General features: G+C 42.9%; 1 protein-coding gene across 3 annotated transcripts in view; it reads right to left on the bottom strand.

Annotated features, from left to right (window-relative positions):
• SPECC1 (sperm antigen with calponin homology and coiled-coil domains 1) overlaps positions 1–25,301 on the bottom strand; it is a 74,126-nt gene that overhangs the window by 23,938 nt on the left and 24,887 nt on the right. For 2 of the 3 annotated variants that reach the window (XM_036395332.1, XM_036395334.2), the window contains 4 exons: positions 8,812–10,370; positions 6,808–7,015; positions 6,104–6,177; positions 5,579–5,757 (listed from right to left, as the gene is read on the bottom strand). In XM_036395332.1, coding sequence (XP_036251225.1) covers positions 5,579–5,757; positions 6,104–6,177; positions 6,808–7,015; positions 8,812–10,370 — 2,020 coding nt within the window. Of the gene's footprint in view, positions 1–862; positions 2,125–5,578; positions 5,758–6,103; positions 6,178–6,807; positions 7,016–8,811; positions 10,371–25,301 lie in introns of those variants that run through there. The other variant, XM_036395335.2, reaches the window with a different exon arrangement.

Below are 25,301 nucleotides of genomic sequence, written 5' to 3'. Positions count from 1 at the left end.
ACAACACATGTCAGCCAACAAGCAATGGAGAGATGAAACTGGTGAGCACTTAACCTTAAAAAGAAAAATCTGTCTGATAGGGGGATGCACATGTGTGTACAGAGATGGGCTTCTTAAGAGAGAAGCAGAACAGCAAGAGCTTAACTTGCAGTAGCTAATTCAGGACAGTAGAGAGCACAAACTAGAAAGATTAATGATAAGCCATAACTTCAAACCCAAAATGACTCCTCCTCATGCACAGAATTTCTTCAGCTTAGCACATCTTAGGCCATCCAAGAGACTACACAAGTTCTGCTACAAAAATGAGGGGTTTGAACAAAATGTCACCAAGTGCAGTATGCTTTCCTGGAAACAAGAATGAATGGTTCACACAGATAAATGCTGCAACATGCAGCTGGCTGAAGTGGAGCAGCTCCAGGAGGAAGCAGAGCACTGGAGCCACAAAGGAATTAAAACGTGCAGTCCCTTTCACAAAACCACTGCTGAGTTTCATTCATTCACTGTGAGAGAAATAGATGCAGAGAGCTTTTCTCTAACAGCAAGAGTGAGTCTCCTTGTTTTCTAGGTTTGAAACAAGTGGACAACTGACTGCCAACAAGGTGCAAGTCTTTCAGGGCTTAATGTACAGATTTTTGGCAAACTCAGCCTTCTCATGTTTGTAAAATTTCTAAACTGCTCTGATGACTGTTACAGGAGGCCTAAGACCACAGGACCATATTGTCAGAAATAATGACTCCCCAATATCATCTTTGACACAGTTCCTGTCATTGTGACTCCTCCTGAACTCCAAGGCACACAAAGAAGAGACAACAAGCTACTGCTGCACAGAATAGAAGAGAGGCCAAAGGCAGGCAGCAGACAATTCCAAACACTTAAACATTTATTTGGCACTTCAATGTATATTTCTTAAACATAAAAACCAACATTCAACAGCTGCCAGCACAGCAGAGAAAGGCAACACAAGTGTGCATATAGGCAAACACTCCAGTAGCACGGCACAAAGGTGGGGCCATGCCAAAGCCAGGACATCCTGTGGAATTCTCCACTAGCTCAGCCTGCTCCCACACCAGGCCCTTGCTAGGTCTTCACATCCAGAAGAAAAGGACGGAAATCCCACAGCCAAAACACAGAATTCCAGTCCTGGAGCAAAAGGTGAGAATCTCCTGGTAGAGATGGTGATCTCTGAGTTTTTCCTCAGCATCCATGGAAAGCTCTCTCCAGGTGTCTCCGGCTGCAGAGCTGAACTTCAAGTTCTCCCTGATCATCAAACACTTCACCTGAGTTAAAGGCATGAGAACAACTCCTTTCTGAGAGGGTGTTTACAAGGGGCTTGCCATGTTCGTTTCTTTTCCTTCTGTGGTTCTTCCAGGAGGACAAACCTCGCAGGGAACTGTCCCCAGCAAGGTCACAGCAGGACACGCTCGTGGTTGTCCCTCCCCAGCAGCACCGGGTCGGCCGTGCCACCCAGTGGCGAGTGCCTCGTCAATGCAGGGGTGGAAATCAAACCAGCAGAGCAGCTGAGAATGACTGAGTAAATCCGTGTTTGCTGCTGGATTCCAGTGACCTGTCCCCACGTCTGTGTGTCTGTATAAACAATCTGCTCTCTTACATGTATTTAGACACACAGAGATAGATCACAGAACAGAATGTTACATGGAGAATTTATGTATATGCCATTAAATTTTACAAATAAGACATACACACTCAGTTTAATTTTTGCTTAAGGTTAAAATGGTATGTTTGAATGCCTGTTTTGAGGAAAATAGCCTCATTCCTCCAAAAACAAAAGCTTTCAGTTATTTCAGATCCCCAAATCTCTGTGATTACTTCTTATGGCTTAGCTGGCTTTAGAGGAATTCAGAACTTCTTCTGCCTCCTGGTGTCCTCTGAAGAGAGAAGCCTTCTGAAACAAAGAGAGAGGCTCTTGCCCATGGGGAAGAGGTGGACCTGAGCATTCACACTTTGCAATACACTTGAATTTTGCAGGGTAATAAAAAAACCAGAGGTGCTTTCTTGTATTGAAACTTCCCTTTTTCAGCTGGGAGTTGAAGGCAAGTCCTGTAGTGTCTCAAGGCCTGGCTGTGCCTCCTTTCAGGGCTGTGTTAGCTGGCAGAGATCAGGCACCTGTGGAGAGACACACAGCAGTTGGGGAGGTTATGGAAAGCCACACCATGCCCACCCTGAGGTACAGCTCTCTATTTTACATCATCCCATCATCTCTAAATTAGAGTGAGCCAGGGAAACACCAGTGGGGTGGCTGGGACAGGTAAAGGAGCACCTTAACACTCCACTAATTTGGCTTTGAGACGTGATGAGCAACAACAAAACACAGAATAAATCTGTGTTGCTCAGATAGGAGGAAATTAATTATTTACAGCCAGGGAATCAAAGTAGGACAGGTATGGTGGTGTTCCTGGCTTTCCTCTCCTCATTTCAGACTATTCATTCAAAAGGGGTACAGGGACCCAGCCAGGCAGCTGAGCTGCTCTACCTCAGCCAGAGTTTCAGGGTCCTTGAACTAGAGGGGATGGAATAACCTCATCCAATGTAAAGAAACCCACCAGGAACTCCCTAACAAACCCAAACCCCCACCCCAAACAACTCTGAGGAGCAAACAAACACTGCTTTGAGAGCCCTGCTCTGCCATCCTCCTTTGCTTGCTGTGAGAGCAGAGTGAACTCTCAAAGCCCTGTGAGACAGAACAGCTGCAAACACAGGCACAAATGAGCAGCACATCAGCACATACAGACTGACAGCAGGGTTTAATACACAGACTACAAGCTCATTTCCAGGAGAAAAGCATGTGACACTGCCATGCTGTGGCATTGGAGACTTTAGGACGAAAAACAGACGCAAATTAGTGGGATGCATCACAATCTTCAGTTTAGGCTTCCATTTGAAGATCTGGTTAATTTTTTTATTATTCTACAAAGTCACTCATCTAATTACAGATTTAATTTCTCTAAGTACTACTCCTGGCCCAACTGTCTTCCCTCCATGTTCTTAGTTCAAGGCATAAAATGCTTTAGTGCCAAAATAATTTTGACAATTTGAAGCCAAAGAGTCAAAGCAAGACCTTGAAAGTTTTACTCAGGATCTTATCCTGTCTGGTCTAGAAAACCTCCAAGGATGGAGAATATTTAACTTCCATTTCCACTACTTGTGAGGAGACAGCTTCACAACACTGGATTGTAAGCTTTTGCATTTTACTGCAGAGAAATAACATTAATTAGGATGTAAAATATCATAGAAGACTGCCTGAAGCATGAGTTAATCAATTTGTAGTTTCACCAGTACTAACTTGGGACAAGTTAACTCCTTTTTCCCTTATTCCATTTGGTCGATGCTTGTCCAACCTCCCCCCCAACATTCTCAGTCATAGAATTAGACATTTAATCTGTGTTAAAGATGCCCTTGGGAGGCTCTTACCTTCATTCAGTTGAACTCTGATGACCTCATCAGGATTTTTTCTGCAAGTTCTTGGGCTGTTCCTAAACCAAAAATGACTTTTTGTCTGATTAGAAGAACGTAACGGTGAAATCAAACTTGGAGGCAGGAACTCAGGCAGCCACAGGCAAACATTAAAATGGCAGGATGTCGTAGGAGATAAATTGGCTTCAAGATGAATTTATGAGGTGGAGTCTAATGACCCTCAAGAGATGGCTGAGATTTTGCCAAAAACCTTTGAGTAGCAAGCTCTTTGGAAGGTACATTTTCCAATAAGAGCTTAAAAATCAGGCAAGGAACTTTCACTAGGGACTGTCAGACATTCAGCTGAGCGTGCAGCTGCTCAGCATTAGCAAACATGAGGAATACTTTATGGGCTCTGTTAAAGTATCATGCTACAAACTGCTTCCACCAATGCTGAGCACACATCAAAATCACCACAGGCACCAGAATCCACTGCTGATTGTGAGCAGTGGCATTTGTGAAAGCTGACAAAGTGATGATGAGAATACCCCAGAACTTCTGGGGTGAAAGAAGCTGAGGCGCTGGGGGAGACAGAGACCTCAGGAATGGAAAAATATCTGGAAGTGTAGAACTGGCTCTCAGCAGGAGCTTTGGCAACTTCAGGAATTTGTTTCATAGGTCAGTAGAGCTTTAAAGTTGCAGTGTTTAGCTGCTGATCACTGGTTTGTTTAGAAAGAGATTTCCATAGGTTTCATTAAGTTCCCCAAACCACTCAGTACAGACATCTTGCACACTCTGAGAGTTAAATTATTTATCCTGACAGATGCAAAATTTGGTTTTGTTACCTGCCTTTGAAAGAGAATCAATATTGCCCACTGCAGACAGCACATCTGGCTCCATGACCAAGGTAATACTCAAAGCAAGCTACACAGAGTCAACATGACACAGAGACAGACACATCCATGTGTGTGTGACACAGAGGGAGACACAAAAGCCAAAACTGACTTCATTAAATACACGTCTGAACAATTCCTCCTGGAACTACAGCTGTATGGATTCTGGATTGGATTCTGTTCCAATTTAAAAAGGAGTATTTGCAGCTCAGCCTTCTTATACCAAAGAGCTGATCATGTTCCTTATAGATGAAAGATAAATATTCCAGTTTGCAAATTAGCAGGTCATCTTCTATTCATTTGAAGTACTATCAAATATATCTTAAAAGCCAAAATAATACAGAGGGGAAGCTATGAGAATATCATTCCCCACCCTCATATAGGAACCCTGCTTTCAACAAGAGAAATTTCATTAAGAACAAATTAGAAATGGAAACAGAGCCCAGAACCTTAAGTACTGTCTGGTAATCATTTTGTCTGAGTACATGGTCTGTAACAGCTTTTCTTTGCATCCACTTGGGACTCTGCTAATGAAACTGGAGCCTAAAAACATTCCCTTATTTTCTGAAAAGAGGCTTTTCTGTTTGTTCAATCCAGGCATTCTGATCCCCTACACCTCCACAAAAAAGCTCTCCCATGTTTTTAGTCCCACCTACTGTACAGCTGCTGTGGAAAATCCTGAATGGAAAACAGTGAGCAAATAAGTGCAATGTAGAGCTGGACTGTTACTTCACCTGAAAGAAATGACAAGATTCACCCTGTTCCTGTGGCCATTCTGCCAATGGCTGTGAATTTACCAGGAGAGAGATTAAAAGGCAAAATCTAGAGTAGTAAAATTAATTTACACATATTTCTGATGAACTGCTTGTGATACTTTGTCTTTCTTCATTGACTTCCCTCAGGTTAAGAAGTTCTCTTCTGGAATATCTGTACCCAGCCAATCCTTCCACAGATGGTTTAATACAGCTGCACAGAGTTATAAAGGCATCACCATATTGAGAGCAAAGCTATCAGAGGATATTGGCAATTGTTACTACTTCATATTTAATATACCTGATTAAAACCTTCATGGCTTAGTTGACAGAACTAGACTGCCAAAAAGAAAAAGAACAGAAACATCTTAGAATAAGAGACAACAAAATCCGCCAGAAGAGTTACAAACAGACGAGATGCACATCCAAGCCAGCAAATAGTTACTGACAAAGCACTGTTTGCATGCGTGTTAGCAGGCACACAGAGCAAGTCCTGGCCTTGGAAAATGGTAAACAACCAACCTGTTGCTGCCCTTCACTTCATCCAGCTCCTTCTGCAGTCTGGCACTCTTCTCCTCCTCCTCCTGCAGCTTCCTCTTCACCACACGGAGCTCCTGCTGAGCTTCACACTTAATGTCATTGGCTACAACCACTGCAGTCTGCAGGTCAGCCTGGAAACGCCTCCACTCCTCTGTGTCCTCCTGCAAAGAGCAATGGGAACCCCAAACTGCTGTAAAAATGCACCCACACTTGAGCTGAGCACCGAGTTATTGATCTCTATTGCAGTGATCACAAGCAACCAGGATTTTTTCCCCTATTTTAAGGTGGTGTTGGGTCAAACTGAACACTTGCCTCTTTATACTACCAAAACTATTGCCAAAGAAACTCATGCTAAGCTTTCCACTCCAATATTGCCACCAAGTCCAAAGTGAAGAGAATGAAAACTTAAAGGGTGCAGAAAGAATTTCTGCTCTTGTTCTAGGAAAACACAGTGCCAGTATTGCAATCAAAGCTCTGCTTAGCCTTTTCTTGGAACTTAAACCTTACCTTCATCTGCTTAGTCAGAGCTTTCAGCTGCCTCTCTGTATCTTGTTTTTGTTCTTCCAGCTTCATTGCTTTACCTAGGAATGATAAAAAACGTGAAAAGTTCATTAAACACATAATGGCAACAGTGAAAGTGAGAATGGGAGGACAGAGCAGCTGATTTGGTTTTGCTTCTGGTAATGCCACTAAAATAATTAAACTGAATGAAGACACTGTCAATGATCAGGAATGGAACCAACAGTAGATCTGGTACTTAAACACCTCTAAAATATGTCATTATTTTCAGGTATTAAACCAGACAAATTTAAGCAATCCCACGTGGATTCCCTTGCTCAGCACACACATCCCTGGGGATCACTGATGGGAGGAACAGCCACTGGTTCCACCAGGTGGCAGCTCCCCATCCTCAGCAACCTCGACTTTACTGCTCTTCCCAGTGCTCTGCCCTAAAAACTCTTTAAGAGAAACCCAGTAATTCCAATTTCTGGAACAAGCACTACTTCCTTCACTGAAGAATGAGGCTTGGAGACTGTCTCTAATGTCCCATCTACAGCACTCTCTGTTAAAATAGTACTTTTATGCATGAATAGAAGGGAATATCCAAAACTGGAATATTTGCAAAGATCAGACCTCCTCCTCCCTGTTGCAGCCCTAAACTGAGCCCCTCAAATAAGCTCACTTCAATCCTTTTTTCCAGCTCCACCTACTTTCTAGGTCACTGATGAGCTGGTTATTGTGGAGTTTTATAGCACGATGCTGTTCCACCTGGTCTTCCAACTCAAAAATGGTCTCCTTCAGGTTTTTGATATCTGCTTCATTCTCTGATGTCTTCTCCTGCAGCTTCTGGCTGGTTCTGCTCAGTTGCTCAGCCTGTCGGTCACACACCTCCTTCAGCTGACCATACTCATTCTCAGCCTGGGAGGGAAGAAAAAAAGCTGCAAGTTTGTCCTTATTTCTTAGGAGATCTCACTCACTAGAGACTTTACTTGTGGATTTAAGCATTGTGTACACCCAGTTTCAATGAAAATGAGAGTCTCAGGAAGCAGAGATGAGAGATGAATGTCAGTTTTCTTTCCTGGCAATAAAGATAATACAAGATGCTGCAAAGGAAATGGAATTTTCTATATGATGACCACAATTCCAAACCAATCTCTGCAGTTAATGGAGAGGAATTATATTCCCAGAAATCTCCACTTCTATTTCTGTAGAACATTATGAAAGTGATATCACTGCCTTAGGGCCAGGCTGATGATCAGTTCATCCACATTAACAATTTGCTGCTTTTACCATGTGCATTTTCAATGGGCTGTGAAAACACACACAGCAGAGCCAGCTACTGCAGATAAGTGTATTTCTGAATATGGGACATCTGGAATTACTGAAAGGGGAATCTGCTGCGCTTCAGTTTGTTGGCTCAGCCCATTGATCAATGCTTCCAGGTTTGGGGGGAGCTCTCTGGCTAGGAACAAGTTATGGAAAAGGTGCAGGCTGCCAATTCAGTGAGCAGCACTGGCACAGCCTCACTGCAGGGCAGCCTTACAGAAGCCTGTGGTCTTGTTTGGGTGTCACAAATAGCCAATGATTCAAAACAGCTTAATTCGAGAGAAGGGAAGAGTAAAAAGAGGGAAATCTGTGGTTTCCAAACCAAGCAATAAAAAGTTTGGTACAGAGTCTGAGCACTCAGCAGTTTTTCATTTATTCTTCATGACCTGCAGCTCCAGAAAGCACTTGGGAAAAGTGGAGGAAAGCTTCCTCTACTAACCCCATTTGCTGTGGTCACCTATTTTAGCTGTAAGGACATCTGGATTTTCTAAATCACCCAAACCATGGAGGTGCTTTTTGGCAATGCTCTCTTCCTCTGCAGCCAATTTTATCATTCTTCTCATGCTCCCTTCTCCATACAGGAAAGGCTGCACACTTTCACTCCTGCAGCACTGGGACATAATCACTGCTTGTGCTTTATTAACACTTGCTGAATGATGGCTCATGCTGCAGCTCCTCTGAACAGCCAGGATCACACAGAAAACAGGGACACTAACCTGCTTAACCTTGTTTGGAGCAAAGCTATGAACTCACTAATGAGGTAAATTGTTCTGAAAATATTTTTATGTTACTTTACCTAACTCAAAACAGAGCATTTATCTTTTTTTTTTTGTAAAAATATTTGCTTTATGAAAATTATCTCATCTGGAGCTTGACTGTGCTGTGACTTGTTGCTGCCCCTATCAGCTTCCCTGAGCATTAATTCATGTCCTTGTGTTCTCATGACCAATGACACCTATACTTCACTGCTAATTAATTGTGATTCATTATTCAGAATTTAACATTCACAGCTAACTATTTATGCCCTTCTCTTCATCTGATTAGCAAGTTATTTACACTATTTGTTCACACCATATCAAAGTGCTTTTTTATTGATCTGCTCTTTGCTCCAATTCTGACAGACACAATTCTATTTACTGAAAGAGTAAATTCTACAGAAGGTATTAGAACAAAATAGCTATCAATTTATAAATACAGATATGCCAATAGATATCTCTGAGAAAATATGGGTAGAGCAGCAGAAACTGAGACAATATCATATAATCTCAGCTTCTACTAAGAACTAATCATACAATTTAAATCCTAGAAACTCACAATCAATGTAAAGACCAATTTATTTATGAAAGGACAGAAACAACCACTTTATTTTAGAGCTGTTATTGTTTTACCTTAGACAGCAGCCCCTGAATGTGCTTCAGTTCACTGTTTGCCTTCAGCAGCTCTTGTTTCAGCTCAGTGCAAGAGGCTTCTAACTGGGCCTTTTCTGCATGGGCTACTTTGAGCATCTCCTGCACCTCAGAGTTGTCAGAGGTGCAGCCCATCACGTTGATTTCTGCAGCCTTTTGTTTCTCATTCTCCAGCTGAGTTTTGAGAGAGCCATTCTCAATTTTCAGACCTTCCAAGGCAATTTTGCAGTCCTCCAGACTTTTCGCCATTGTGCTGTTGCTCTGCTGTTCCACTTCTAGAAGTTTAAGCAGCTTCTCATTTTCTTCTCTCAGGCTTTTTATCACCTGCTGGGCATCCTGATGCTCCCTTTCTAAGCTTCGAAGGCTGCTGGTTAACTGTTGCTGGATGTTGAGCAATTTCTCTCTTTCAAATTGTGCTTTTTCAAGAACTTCTGCACATTTCTGCTCCAGTTCAAGGACCTTCTCCTCTTGAGCTTCATTCTTGGATCGCTCTTGGAGGAGAGTCATGAGCTTCTCATTTTCCTGGCTCAGCTGCTCAGCTCTGTCTCTGTGCTGACGGAAGGAAGTCTCCAGGAGAGCTTTCTCTTCCACCAGCTTCTCATTTTCTGTTGTCAGCTCCTGCACCATTTGCTGCTGATCAGACAGCTCCTGCAAAGTGGCCTGCAGCTCTTCTGCTGTGCTGTGGTGATTCTCCTCCATCTTTTGTATTCTCTCTGTAAGAGACGCCACAGAGAGGTCGCTAATATTGTTTGGAGAACTTCCTGCAGTGGAGCACTTGGAGCCTTTGAAGTGGTTGCTGCTGGCAGATGCTGGCCTGGAAGGCACATCTGCAATGTGCTCAAAGTCAGATGCATCAGGTGACAGGGAGGCCTTGGTGACATCGCTGCTGGAGGAGCCGGAATTGCGCAGGGCAGCCCCGTTCAGGTGCTGCCTGTGCTCCTCTGCCTCACCCCTGGACACACTCTTGGATGGGCTTCCAAAACTTGACTCTTGGGTAGTTGGGGTTGGGAGGCTGCTGTCGCCTCCACTGCTTGTGGTTGTGTCTGAGAGAGGGGAGTTCTCCAGGTAAAGCAATTTCTCTTTCAAAGCACGGTTTTCTTCTCCCAGGCTAGCAAGCTCTTTTTGGAAAGTCCTGTTTTTCTCCTGAAGGGTCCTTATTAATGGATCTATGTCAACAGGTGATACTGTTTCTAAATTTTGGTTGGAAGCCCCCATTCCTTCAGCATTGAGTGACCCTTTCTCTTTGCATTTCTTCAACTCACAACGAAGTTTGGTAATTTCCGAATCTTTCGTCTTTGCTTCTGCCAGGAGCTCTTTAACCTGAGATTCCAGAACAGCCTTGTCACCAGTTTCATTCTCTTGCTTGGACTTGCTGGTGGGGCGCACGTGCTTGGTAGGAGTTGGTGCAGCAGAAGAGGTGGGGCTGGGCTGTGTTTTCCTGGGGTTGGCCTGAGCACGCAGCACAGCTCTCTCCCTGGACACGGAGGAGGACAATTCCCGGGGCGCTGGGATCCCCGTGCGCTTCGCGGCCGAAACTGCTCCTTGAGGAAACAGGGATGAAGCAAATTGGAGTTAGTGCATGAAGAAAACAAGTTTCACAACAACAATGCTGGAGCCTAGAGCAGCCCTGGGAAAAAACACCTGAGTGTTTGAATAGGTTTAGTCATGACTGACTCTGTGGATTCATGTTTCAAAGGCTTGTATTATTCTGCATTTCTTCCTTTCCCATCCCCTGCAAAGGAACACAGCCTGGTAAACTTTTTCCCAGTGTGGTAATATAATATGTAAATGCTGCAATACATGAGCTACAACCCCCTATTAACTGTATTGATGTAAAGATATAAGGATATTAATTATTTGAAAGTAAAAGTTCTTCACACTACTTTGTAAAATGCTGGATCTAATCCTAATCAGTTTCTGAGGAAATGTTCAGTAACTTAAGAACAGGTACTGTCTTTGAAAACAATGTATTTTTATCACACACAAAACTATTTGCATTACACTCTATTTAAGCAGATCATCACAAAAGAAGGACTGAAACACTTATGCTGAGCACAGATTCAGTGAAATATAAAACTCTTCTGGCACTTCCAACACTAAAACAATTGTGCTGCTGCAGCTTCTTGTAGAGATGGATGAGAGATTTTCCATGTTCTAAATTCCCATCCTCTTATGGAAGAAGAGCAAAAGGAGTTTAGTTGATGCTGTTCTGAGCAGTTGTTGGTTGGGTTTTTTCCCCACCAACCAACAATGCAAAGCATTATGTGACTACAAGGGAAATGAAGTTTATGAGTTGTTGATTTTCATCTTTCAAAGCTCTCTTGAAATACAGGACCCCAGGCACTGAAGAAACAATAAGAGCCATCTGAACCATGGAAGTTGTAACAAGCTGGTTAAAGAAAAGAAGCTGGTTCAAAGGGCAGGTATGACATGGCACTGTAACTGAAACACTGTGAACTTAAGAAAATCCTCCTGAAAATTCAGGACCTTATTCAAAAGGAAAAGCCCTAAAGTACAGGACCATAAAGTGTGGGGAGAGGGCACAATGAGGAGATGTTGTCCAATGTAGCCACATAAACAGGATGCAAGAGCAAGTTATGCAAACAGAAAGGGCTAGTGAGCCAGTGTTTGCAATAAAAACAACTTCCAGAAGGACTCAGGGGGCAAATCCTAGAATGAATTCCATCTCCCCACTTTTGGGAGGCTCTTTGCTGACACACATGTGCAGCATCCACAGAAAATCAAAGAGCATTAAGAGCAAAGGGGAACAGACTCCCTTCCTTACACAGCAACCTCATCACCCTCCCACAGCCTTCTCCTTGCCACAGCAGAGCAGGGCATGGAAGGGTTAACATTAACACCACCCCGTTTGCTCAGCATCTCTTTTGAAGAATGCACTGGGTTTATAAAGCCCACACAAACAGGAGCCCCTCCTCTCCCCCCCAAACACACACACTCTGCAGCAGCAGCACAATAAACACCCCAGACAAAGAGCAGCTGAAGAAAAGCCCCCTGAAGCCGGCGCAGCGCTGGCAGGAGAGCACAGAGAGCCTCTGTCATGGCAGGGGCACGGTGCGGCCAGAGACAAAGGCTCCAGTGTTTTTGGGAAGAGATACAGGGACAGCCAGGCCTGCACAGCTTCATTCAGTCACCTACAGCTGGAGGGGACAGCACAGCCCTGGGGTCTCCAGTGGAAAGCACCACGAAAGCCGAGATGGGAATTCTCCCTGTCAGAGCCCTGGCTCATGGATCATCCCGTTCCCAACCCAACCACCAGGACCTGGCGCCCATAAAACCTACTCAGAGTGAGCTCAGCACATGAGCAAAGCTCGTGGTGTCCACACAGCCAACACCAGGAGATGAAGGACAGGAGGAAAAGTGAAAGGGCCATGATGTTTTGTGGCTTCCAGCAGAGAAATCCCAGTTCAGCACAGCCCCTCCCTGCTCAGACAGAGGCACAGGTGAACCCCAGGTGGGAAAACATTTGAATGCATCCTGACCATTGAGAAGGACAAATGTCCAGCATACAGAAGCATTTTCATCCAAGCTGCAACCATACTACAGTTTTAAGATGTAAAATCCACATGACAAATGAGCAGAGATGTTCTTGAATGGAGTCTAAGGGGTGATTTAAAGCCTTCTCTGTGTCTTGGGCTTTTATTCAATCTGAAAGGGTTTTCTACCTTTCACACAAAATTTTATGACAAAAGCAAGTGCTCTGAAAAACTTTTTTTTAATGTCCAAACCAGTTCAATAACATGACTGCCAACTGGTCAGTACATGACTAAGCAGTATTCCATAAACAGTGGGTGGTATTCTGTACATTGCAATAAATAATGAGGCAATTACACATTAGTACAAATTACTTGGCACTAAGGAAACCACCTTTTCCTAGGAGATGTGCTGCACCTGTAGTGATGCCAGCATGTTTCTAATCACCAGCAGATGACAACTGCAACATGATCCTGAGCAATGGAAGACATATACATAAGGATAACAATTAATGATATTTAACTGGGATTATCTGTACTCCACCAGCTTGCCAACCTGTGCAGGTTTTGAGCTTACTCAATGTGCCTCCTGTGTTTTGCAAGACTCCACGCTCTGCTGACTTGTTCTGTCATAAATCACAAGGCATTTGCTATCCATCAATAACCATTAACCAACTTGGTTTTTTTACCACAGAAAGACTTACATACTTTCCTCATTCCACTCCCCACAAGCACCACATGATACTAAAAAAGTCACAAGGAGCCCCAAAGAAAAAAAAGTTCTAAGTGCATATGTTGATCACAAAACACCAAATCAAGTATAAACACCACTTTAAAGTCTATTTTATGGGCAAGCCCCCTGTGAATGACCTTGGAATTGAGCAGTGTAGTGGTTGCCAATGACTGCCAAGCCACAGCCCCAGGCTCCAGAGGCAGGAGCTGCACTGAGGGCTGTGCAAGTCCCCCTGGTGACCTGATTAAGTGGCCCCCAGTCTGGTGATGGGCTGTGGGACACTCCAGACAGACATGTGCCTCCCACTGCTGCATCCAGCACAGCCCTGATTTATGCTGCTGCTTTCAGTGGCTGGAATCACACAGAACTTCACTGCCTGGCCAGTGCTGCTGGTTTTGAGCAGGGGAGAGAAAAACAACCAGCCCTGAATCTCAGTGGAGGTCACCTCATCACTGTGCTCCTCACCTGGGTGCCCAGTAAGAACTTCTCCATTTTCAGCCTTACTTTTTCAGTCATGAGGCATTAACCCATAACAATACATAGAGCTTATAATTCTCCAAGTGCTTTAAAATTACCAGCTATTTAACTCAAATCCTTTAAAACACATAATTTAGTTTAAGCTACAGGACAGGGAAGCAGAGAGAAATGAAACACCTCACCCAAGGTCACACTAAATCAGGATTAGGACCAGGGTTCATACCCTGCTGTGGAGCTTTCCATGAACCATTTGCTGCCAGAGAGCACTCCCTGACTTCCCACTGGCGTCAAAAGCCAAAGTATCGCTTTAATGAGATAAAAGTTGACCCCTTGAGATGATCTTTTGACATTTTAATCCCATTCTCAACACAATTACAATGTTTCTCACAGAAGCATCAGGATTACTCCTCAGTTTTTCCACATCATGATCCATTTCTGAGGAGCTCTCAGCACCTTCCATAGGGACATCCATAACCAGGAGAAAATGGACTATGGAATGGAGGAAAACATTTCCTAATCCTCCAAGGTGAAACACACAGGATTGCTGCTCAGAAGTAACATCCAATGTAATTACAGTGCTAGCAGGGTAAGGGGATGTAGGAGGCAAACATTTTACCAGCCCCAGCGGAACACGTGTGACATTATGGAATGAAGATTCAATACATTTATCTGCCTTTACATTCCATGTGCTCTGAGATAGCACATATCACTGCAGTAAAGCACCAGCCTTGAATTTACATTTATTTTACTTGACCCTTAATTATACTAACAGTTCAAACACCTGCTTCCCCAGTCCCAGCTCTTGAGAAGTGACAGCATTTGACTACGCAATCACCTTTGAAAATGTTCTAATTTCTGCCTTGAATCTATTTTTTAGAACTGGAGTCAATACAAAATTATTTGCCTCTGGCCTTTGTCCCATTTGTGTCCCACAACCTGCCCTTTTCTTAATCCTCCCCTCCACCAACATATTAATAACCCAAAGGTTAATGCCATGGCCTTCTGCTGTTCCACAGTGGAGTTAACAGGGAATGTTCCATTTAGTACCTTATTCCTCAATTTTAATCCTGTCATCTCTTAAGCAAACAACAATAAAAACACATTGTTTCCTTCAACATATTCAAAATTCCACGTCAGTAATTCACTGTTCCATAGTTTCAGTAGGTACCAAGCCTCCTGCACCATCGATGTAATTGAAGCACTGATCACCCACAAAGCATTTCAGTCATGTAAGACTAAAGCATGGAGAGGGATGCAGCTTTGGTGTGATGTTTTGAAACAATGGATACCTTATTTGAATTGCAAGGGCAGGATAACTAACAAGAACTAAAAGAAAGCTATTCATAGCATGCTGCAATGTTCCAGTCATACATTTCAGAAAGGCAAACTGTTGCCTGCAGACAAGTTTGTCCTCTCACGAGGATGGTAAAGCTCTCTCATTCCAGCTCCTGCTTTTGCAACAGATCAGCAATTTCACTGTCCCGTGTCTGTCATCCCTAAATCCTCCTCAGAAAGGACAGTGCAACAAGAGATTACAAAAAGAAATTAAGGACTAACTACTCAAAGCCTGCCTGGAAGCAGAAGACAGAGGTGGTTCTGTCATTCTGGAATTCTGTCCTCACATGCCAGGATGTTTTAATAAAATTTCCCATCTGAAAAGAACTCCTGAGCCTCAGATAAAAAAGTGGTTCCTTGAGGGAAAGGTCAGTATAAATCAAATGGGCTGGAAGCATTTAGCACCATGGCTAAGTAAAGGCAATATTAACAGCCCACGCTTGTACACCAAATAAAAAGAATTATTAAACCACCCCACACAATTTTACTGTGCTCTAGCACTTGTGGTTTAGTTGAAATATGTCCTTCTCATCAATTCTGGCTTTCAGCTCATCCTCTGGCTGTGACTTCAGAGAGCACTTCCTCAGGCTTTGCCAGGGTGTGCTGAGGATCCAGAGCAGCACCAGGAACACACAGCAACAGCCAGGCAAGGCAGGCAGGTACCCTGTGCTCAGCCTTGCCTGGGAAAGGTCCTGGCACCACTTTCAGTTTCTCAGTAAAACAAACCTGCCTCACAGGAGTATCTTAATTTCACCTGGTTTATGACACCAAAACACAGCTGTCTAGTGCCATTTCAGATGACTTTTAGGTATATTTAAAATATCTTCATTGAGCTCTAAGATTTGGCAGCACCTGTAGGAGATTCATCCCTTGCTCCAGAGGCAGACAGAATAACTGGGATGTCTGAAGACACCTGAAGTGCCAGCAGACATTGAACTGAACAGTCAGACTTTCTTCACAGATTTATAAACCAATGTTAGAAGGCAGATAACAGCAGCTTTTTGTTGCTACATTCAGAATTGCTCCAGCACCCTAGTACCCTTTAGCTGATTTCCAGCTACACAATGAATGATTTAACACAATGGATTAATATGGGATTCATGACATCATCAATGTGAATTTAGTCACAGCCAAGTCACAAAAGATGGCATTAGCTTGGAGTCACCAACCCAGTCTCGGCTGACTCACTCTGATAAACCAGCACATGTTACAGGGAGCCTGGACATGTTTTCTGACTACTTTTGTCAACTCAGAGTAAAGTTTTAAAGAACCTAATTAACTTGGTGCCTAAGATCCATTTTTCAAAAGCAGATAAGCCACTAAGACCTCATAGCTTAAGTGAAAGCCCAGGGGACTTGGCAGATCCCTTTCACCCAGTTCCAGCATTGATCCTGAGATTGATACTGAGACTGATTAAGAGTCAGTGAGGGATGTCCTTGGGGAAATGGAGACTGTACAGCACAGAGGAAGGATTGCTGTACACTTGACTCCTTTAAAGTACTTTTTCATTAAAAGGTTTCAGTACACATCTGTTTTATTAAATGCCCTATTTTCCTCCTGCCTTTTCCCCCCCTCCTTTGTTTAAAGCAAATGAAACAGTTAAAAAACAACTTCCCTGCTGACCAGGGATCTTGTGATATCCAAATTAACAGGAAACACACTGACACATTTCACGGTGGCATGAGGAAAAGCAAACATTGAGAAGTAGGGCAGATAGAACAGCAGCCCTTACCTGCACTGCTGGGCTACTTCATACAACACCTACAGAGACAAAATCCCTGCACATTCTGCCACACTGCTTAACCCCCTATCCCTAAACCTCTGGGAATGGTAGGACTGCTTGGTAACAAATACTGAAGGGATGCACACAAGTGAATCAAGCCACGAGGAACACTTGAATCTTCTTGAGAGCTGAAATGTGAGTGGGACTGGATGCAAAAGGCTGGATTTTCAAAGAGATGCAAGTGGCAAGAGGTACCATCCAGAACCTACTGATATTTCCAAAACTGCTTCAGCTGATTAGAACTTCATATTTGAGAGTGAAATGGCTGAAACTTCTGCTCCACCATGAGCTTAGGCAAAAGTCAGGATAAAGAATGGCACTATTGTACTGTGCAAAGTATCATGGCTTGAGCTGCTTGGTACACAAAGGGAATGAGCTGAACAGGGTCCATTCTTCCCTGACAACAGCACTGGATACTCCTTTAAATAAATCTCAAAAACTCAGAGGAGCACACCATTTTCCATCTCTTTCAGGGTAGTCCTAGAGAAAGACAGTGCTCTCTGCTACCTGGTCTTTATGCAGCAGCAAACAAAGCAAAGCAAGGCTTGGCCAGCCGTGGCTTTTCCGAATTAATCAGTCTGTTTGCAGAGTGTTAGTCACAGAGCCAACACCTTCACAGGTCAGCACCTCCTTGGGAAGGTTCACTTGTACTCCACCTAGCTTTACAAAAAGACAAGGAGATGGCTCCAGAACAACAAATGTGATTTTGATGATCCAGCACTAATTATATATTGAAGCTTCTGCTCCAATAAGGCCTTTTACTCACTTAGCAAATGCAGACTACGAGTAATTAAAACATTTGCTTTTTTTCTGAATCATTTAATGGCCTGTTGGACTGTCTGGCCTCCCTGATTGCATTGTTTGTGGAACAGGCACAATATGTAACAGGAGGAAAGAGCTAAAAGGCTTAATGCAAAGATTTTGATCTATGTAATCATGGTGGGGAGTGAGGAGAGCAACTCGGGTACTGATATTTGAGATGGAGGATAAGAGTAAGACCAAAGAGAAATAAAAATTACAAAGTACTAGGGAACAACAGATGTCTGTACTGAAAAAGCTACACTAGAGAAGAAAAATAAAAAGCAGCAATAAGCATCTTGATCTGAGTAATTCCTAATTTAAGACTAGAGACCCTAACATTTGAGCTGAACACTTGGTAAAGGTTGGCTGATTTTTTTAGTTAGAAATACAAGTCTAGAGATCTGGAGTGCAAAAAGCACCCAAGAAAAGGCACTTTTGGTAATTTAAAGTCAAAGTCATGATACAACTACTTGCCAGTAGTTTAAATCTGCAGATGAACTATTGGTAGGACATTCTTTTCAAGGGTGGCCACCAGCAGAGACTCTCCCACGGCAGGAATGTAACCCAATCGTAGAGATGACCTTAGAGTTGAAGCATCACCATTTAGTTTAAATTTTAGCATTTAAACAAGTACTAAGAATCCAGAAAAGGTCCCAATAAGTTTTATAGTGGTTTTAAAAGAGAAAAATGTCTGCTGCACAATTAAGGAATGATCACACACATTTTATTTTCAGCTTGTTGGATTCACCTGATCAATAGCTCTGTCGTTTTCTCCTTGCAGAGAAAGTCACATTTAATTCTTCCAGAAAAGTGTTAAAATGAAAATAGAAAAAGATCAACTCTACTCAGTATCTGATGGTTCCAAGCTCAGCACAGCCACAAGAACTGAATTTCAATTTCACTTTGTCACAGCTCAATTCTATTACAGTGGAAACAAGGTCGCATTCAGAAGGTAAATGAGAGGAGATCTGATCAAAACCCTGTTCACAAAGTCTCATTGTGAATTTCAGCTGACTTTTTCTGCTCTTTATGGGTCTGTTCATAGACAATTCCTTTCTGAATAACAGCAAGAGTAGTTAAAATCTCTTTACCCTGAGAGACTTGCCAGTGTCCAACAAAAGAGTCCCTCTGAACATTTTTGATACTGTTTACTTGAATTTCCTGAAAGTTTTTAAGCTGAAAATGAAAACTCAAGCTTGGATATCCCTGCTTTGAGCAAAAGTACAAAAGTACAGAAGTACAAAAGCAGTGCAGGCTCTACTGTACGAGGCCACTTCTGCTCCCAAAGATGCATCGGGAAAGTGAACTGGCTGAGCTGAGAGACAAGAACTGCTCTGTGCATGCCCAGTCTTTGCTGCCACAAACACAAACTTCTCCTTCTGATCTGCTCAAGAGTCAAGGAGCACCCAAGGGGCTCCACTGCTCCCTGAGGCTCTGGCACCAAGAGGATCACGAGGTGCTGCTGTGCTCACCCCCAGAATGAGGGACACAAACCCCATGGAATTACCAACACTGGTGCAGGTCAGAATTGGGGTGGAATCTACCCCTGAGCTGCTTTGGATTTCTGGAGTACCCAGCAACCTGGCATAACAAACACTGAGCCATTCAAAGCAAATGTTCAGGGAAATTCTATATCCTACACTTGCTGGAATATCCCTATGGTAAACTCAACACTACTTTTTTTGGAACTGTTAATACCACTGGGCCTGCCAAAAACTTTAGTCACCTCCAAGTTATACCCCTTGTCCAGCCCCCACAAAAGAATGACTAAAACTTTCAATGTGTAGCATTATCTCAAAATTAATCTGGTGAAAGTTATAGAAATAGAGAATTCTCCCTTTTTAAAATGAAGTACCCCTACTTGCTGGTCTTAATGCAAATTTGTAATTTCCACAACCATCACAGCTCATTATTAAAAACAATACATAATTTTTATATTCCTTAAGGAGGGCTTGATTCCATGTACTTGTGACATAAGCACACCAAAATTATTGGGATTTCTGTGTACTATGACACTTCCTGATTTTGTTTGTTCTGGAACATTTCCTGCCTATGCACCTGTAAAAACAAGACAGGATCAGGTATAATCATCTCATACCTACAGCTAAATCAATTTTAAGCTAAACTCTATTCTGGCAGTTTTTTAGACAACTGTTAAAAAAGAAAATCCATAAATATGATTTTTTCTGTGAAGAGGGACAAAATCACTGGTGTTTCACTGAAACAAAGGATTTTTTGTTTGATATGGTTGGTAAGTCTGGAGTTTCCTTTGTTTTCCTACCTGTTAGATCTGAGGCTTCTGCTTTCCAGAAGGTTTTTAGCAACTGCTGTGGGGAACATCCTTGGAGTTAATAGCACATCCCCCAGAATGTGCTGTTCAGAAAAAGCAGGGATTTTCTTGAAGATAAAGCAAAGAAATAATCCATCAACTCCTATGGCTGTACTAGGAATATTCCTGAGATAAATGACCACTAGCTGCACTAAGATCCCAGGGTTTTCCTTGATTCTAGCTTGCAGACAAGGAGATCATTCTCCTCAGCTCAGAGAGCAGCTTCCCAGCTAATCTAGCCCAGAAGTCCTTCACTCAGCCATTGCTGGGTTAACAGTGATGATAAAACAGCTGTACTTCCATTTCTGGAAAATACAATTATAATGGATAAAATACCAGCGCTGCGTGTTTTGAGAAGTACAGGAAATTAAAAAGCAAACAAAACTAACCAACCCTAAATCCAACCATACCAACTCACTTGGCAGTGGCTGTCAGTACTTGTGCTCCTCCATGCACAGTGGTTGTCACACCTGAATGTGATCTGTGGCTCAAGTTCATGAAGGACTGTCCTAAAACCTCCTGGTCCAAGAATCCAGCTGGAAGGAACAGTGAGAACCCTGCTCCTGCTCCTCCCAGACAAGTCAGGTGCTGTGGATCCCTCTAAGCATCAAAGTCTGGTATCTCTCCACAAGCACAAAGGACAACCAAACATTATAAGAGGGGAAATGCTTAATATCCAACACTTTCACAATCAGCAGGGTAATTTACTCAGCCTGTTTAATTGTTCAGGAGGCCATGCCATGGACTGAACCATGGAACTGACAGAGATACCTGCATGGGGCTTCATCACACTTCTCTTTCTTTGTAGAGAATGCTCTGATTCCTTGTCCTTGCCACTGAGGGAGCAGAGCCATCACAGAGGAAAAGAAGCTGAAAATGCCTCTCCAAGCACTGGGGTCAGGAATCCATGATCCCAACCCTCCAGCTCAGGAATGCTGCCCCACACTCGGCCAAAAGAACTTCTGTCCTCCTGAATTCCCAAACCCTGCTGATCCAGAAAGACAGGGGGAAAGGATCACAAATGGAAACATGAAAGGAGGCTCCTCTTCCTTCCCTAAAAGGGCAGAACTTAAAAGCTAGAAGCTTATTTTTTTAATTGTTTGCTTAATGCTTAATAACCAGTTTGCATTGCACTGGCGCTACAACTGCCTTTTGTTTACTGAAATGTGATGGCCACATAATAAACCCAGTTTTATTGTCATTTCCAGCCTGCTTCTGTGAGGGGGTGGGGAAAGGACTCCAATTTAGTCTCCAGTGCTCATCCAGAGCTTTAGCTCAGCCCAGCACAGAGCTAAGAGAGCTGGGAGCCGATACTGGGAACTGGGCTGAAATCATCAGAACTATCAACACAGGATGAGACACATCAGGAAAAGAAATGAGACAGAAGGGGAGAGGAGAAAGCTCATAACATAATGAGATATTTATCTATAAAACATTGCCCACTTCAAAGCAGGAAGAGCTTGAACTCCTTGGTTTAGAAAAAAAGAGCTTTTAATTAAAAGATCAGTCAAAGATTTTCCACAGTCAAGCAGCCTCAAAGAAACTATGTGTGGAGGAGGCTGAGAGTAATTCTTAACATGATTAGTCCATTCTTCAAACTCAACAAGGTTTTATGAAAGCATTTCTCAAGACCTAGAAGATAAGGATTGTGGAAATATCCTCAGCCCCTCAAAGAGGGGCTCTTCCCTTCTGACACCTCCACCCTGATCAGCTTTTGCTCTGGAAAAGCCTTGAAAAACATATTTAGAGCTCTGTGCCTCCCACTTCGTGGCTAAATAGATTGTAATCCTAGGACCCAGGGGTTTGGGTTGAGCAAAGTTACTGCCATGGACTTTAGGAGGCCTGGCTTGAAATATTTCTGTGCATTGCTCTAGTCAGCTGAAAACTGAGGCTGTAGGAACACACAGCCTTCCATTAGACAAAGGTCTAAAAGCCTTTGAAGGTTTAAATGAATTGCACCACTTTTCTGGAACACTCTTCCCATTCAAGGAATGTTTCCAGACTGGGATGGACACGACACCACCACCTAATCCTCTCCCAGCATTACAGCTGACACTACAGCTCTGGGGAACAAGACTTTGAACCACTTCCCTTTGGTCAAAGAATTTTTAAATGCTTTTCCTTTTCTGAAAAAATCCCTAGAATTTTGACAATTTAGCCTTAAATAAGAAAAAAATGCAAGGTTCTCTACAGGCTGCAATTTAGCAACTATTTCACATTACTGCAGAGACAACACCAGGGCTATTGCACTCTGGAGGAGCTTTCCCAGCAGAGAATTACCAGTCCTGGAATGACTCCTGTTCATGGAACCTCATCCCCTCTTACCAGCTGTTAATTATGACTAATGAACCTCATGCTGAGTTGGTTCTGTTCTGCACAAGCACAGGGAATCACCTCTGTTTTATTTCAGGAATCATAAGCATTTTTGTCTATGAGAGTAAGTATTCAGTTATACTTTTGAAGGTCTTTCCTGTATTGCAGAGAACTCAGTTCCTGCCAACAAATTTATCATTATCCACACCCTTGTGGAAACAACTCCTATAAAAGGGATTATATGAACATAATTAGTTGGTATCACAAGGATTTCTACATCTTCAGTATAAATGCTGCAATGGCACAATGCAGAAGACCTTTAGGGTGTGAAAAATACAAAAGAATATCCTCCAGATGCAGGGAAGGAGCCACCTTTGCATTCTACATATTTCAGACTAATTAAAACAGATTTCTATCCTTAGTATAGGATGGGATTTCTTAATTCAGTTGGGGAAGGAAGAAAAGTCATCCAACATAAGTAAAATGTGTCAGAGGATTAACTGCACCCTGCCCCTAAAGCCACTTTCATTCCATACATTAATAAATATGATTTCATTGAGGTTGCTGCTAAAATCCTTACTTGCCTGAGTAGCAATGATTTTTAACACTTGGCACCAAAGCATCCATCAGGACAGGAATGTGAGAGGAACAGAACTCTGCTCATGGGATGTGGACATATTTGCTTTGCTCCTAACATTTTTCCTAAGCAACTGAATAAATTCCAACCAAGATACAAAACCTACAGAGCTGGTAACAAATGGAAAATATATGTCCCTGTTTCAGCCAACACATCCCTTACACATGCTCAGAACTGAACCCTGAAAACTCATGTTAGCCTTTTGCTTTCCCAAGAGTGTATTTTTCCAGTGATGAATATAAAATTTGCCTGTAAGAACTTCAAATGTAAATTTTGCTGCTGATAAAAATGTAGAGCTTGTTAGCTGTGTGCTCCAGAGCCTGATGAAAAGGGCAGGAAGCTGCAGCTCTGATGTAATTTATAGCCTGAGAGAACCAACCCATGATCACACAGCACACAAGGGCAGAGTGCTCTGCCTCAGAACATGCAATCCATACCTATTGATGCTTGTGGAAAAACAATTCATGAAATATAATAGATGGAACATTCCAAAGAGATCTGTGAACACATGCCTGCTTTGGATTACAGGAAGAAAAAAGTTCATGCATGGAAAATCTAACAGTGTCTATTACCATCATCAGAGATCTCAGTTTTAGATCATCTTCAATCATCATGTTCAAATTGCTTGGAGATACAGAATGGAAAAGTAATAGAAAATAATGAAAATATCAAATATTTGTCTATCTTCTACTGTCAGTCTGTGAGAATCACAGAAAAATCAAATTAAGTTCTCCTCAAGCAATGCAGTACAAACAAAATCAGAGAAGTACTCTTGCCTCAGTTTTAGAATCTCATCTTGTTTTGAAAGCTACATTCCCTGTGGAAATCAGATTTTATGAAGAGTAAATTAGTAAAATTGGGGAGGAAATGAAAAGAGAAAAAAATAAGACAGATTACTTTGCTGAAATACTGGTAGAAGGTCCAGAACACAGGACTGCTTCCAAATAAACTCCTCAGTACCTCCAGAGCTCTGGCAGCTCTCAGTGGGAAGACCAAGGGGCAATACATGCTCAGATTTCTTTGGCCAGCTTTACAGCTTCAAGATCTTGAGGAGCCAAGCATATCCCAAACAAAAGGAAGCAAACTTCTCTTTCTCCATTACTCCCTATTCAGCATTTTTCCCTTCTCCTTCCACCCTTTTCCCTCTTTCAAGTAATTTAATGCTGTGTCAGAGCCACAACCATCCCCTGGCTGTTCCCTTGTCACTCTGCAGCTGTCAAGCACATTAACTAAACTAATGAGACAATCATCAAGAAAATTAGCTTTTACATTTACTATCATGTTAGATCTATCACTGGTAGGTCCTAAAACACCACCAGCACTGGGGCAAAAGCACAATGCAAAGCTCTGGACCCACAGGACAAGTTCTTGCTGACCAGCTCATTCAGCAGGATTCCCAGAAGCTCCCTCCTTTATCCAAAAATGGCTTTGTTTTGCTGATGGAAATTAATCTCACACAAAATGCATAAACCACATCCTGCTGCCTGCCATGCCCTAGAAGTTCTTCTTGTAAAAGCTGTCATCCTGCCCATGGAGAAAGCACTCCCACTCAGCACATCCTCCCAGCCAGGGCAGAAAACTGCTGGGAAGGCCCTGTGGTGTAGGAGAGTTTATTGATGATCTTCTGCACTAATTTAGCATTCATTAGCCTTTCAACTTGGAATCAGGGGACCTCAGATTATCACTGAGCACTGCCTCAGACAATTCCAGAGGTAAATTACTCACACTCATGACTAAATTCCTCCAAGAGGTCAGTCCAACTGTGACAGTGGCTGATCCCATTTCACTGGTCTGGGAGCAGAGGGGACACTGCCACTGACTGATGTGTCTGTCAGTCCTTCTGAAACCATTTCATCATGTCAGCCCTATCAAGTCACCTCACGAGACCCATCAACAGAGCTGGCCCTCACTGGCCTTGAAGAAAAGCTTAAGTCAAGTAAAAATGAGTCTCCAAGGGAAAATAAAGTTCTTCAATACCACTTTAATCAGCAGTGTGTTACTACTCTGAAAAATGAGAGCATTTGTAAACCCCCCATGCAAGAATGACTTGTGGGAGGAAGAGGTGACTAAGGAATTAAACTATCCAGTGGAGAGCAAATTGTGGTTTGTTGGCTCCACTGGGAACAAAAGGTCTGTGGCTGGCTGCCCGAGCTGCAAGAGGACATGACTTGCAGTCGGTATTTCCATGAAAGCTGTTATGTGATTCATTAGCTTTGCTGGCCCTTCTCTCCTCTCTCCCTTCCCCCCACACCATCATCAAACTCATCTGGTCTCTTGAGCTCTTGCTTGGCAGAAATGGTGCTCTGACATCCAACAGAGTTAAAATGAACGGCTCCCATGTTTGGGAGAAAAAAGAGGGAGACTAAAGAGAGCACCCAGGAAAGATCTGCCTACACACCCTGAAAACAAAGAACAGAAATGACAAGAGCATGTATTTCTACAAAAGCACTTATCTTGAAAGTCTCCTATGTTTTACACTGAAAAATCCCTTCCTCAAACTCAAATGAAGCCAGCCCTGGGCCAGGACAAAACAGACATAAGAAAACAGCTCAATACTGACTCAGTGCACGCAC

Source organism: Molothrus ater, chromosome 21 (assembly GCF_012460135.2).
Source record: "Molothrus ater isolate BHLD 08-10-18 breed brown headed cowbird chromosome 21, BPBGC_Mater_1.1, whole genome shotgun sequence".
Lineage (NCBI taxonomy): Eukaryota > Metazoa > Chordata > Aves > Passeriformes > Icteridae > Molothrus > Molothrus ater.
The sequence above is the reverse complement of the archived record's forward strand: the minus strand, read 5'-3'. Positions and strand labels throughout refer to the sequence as shown.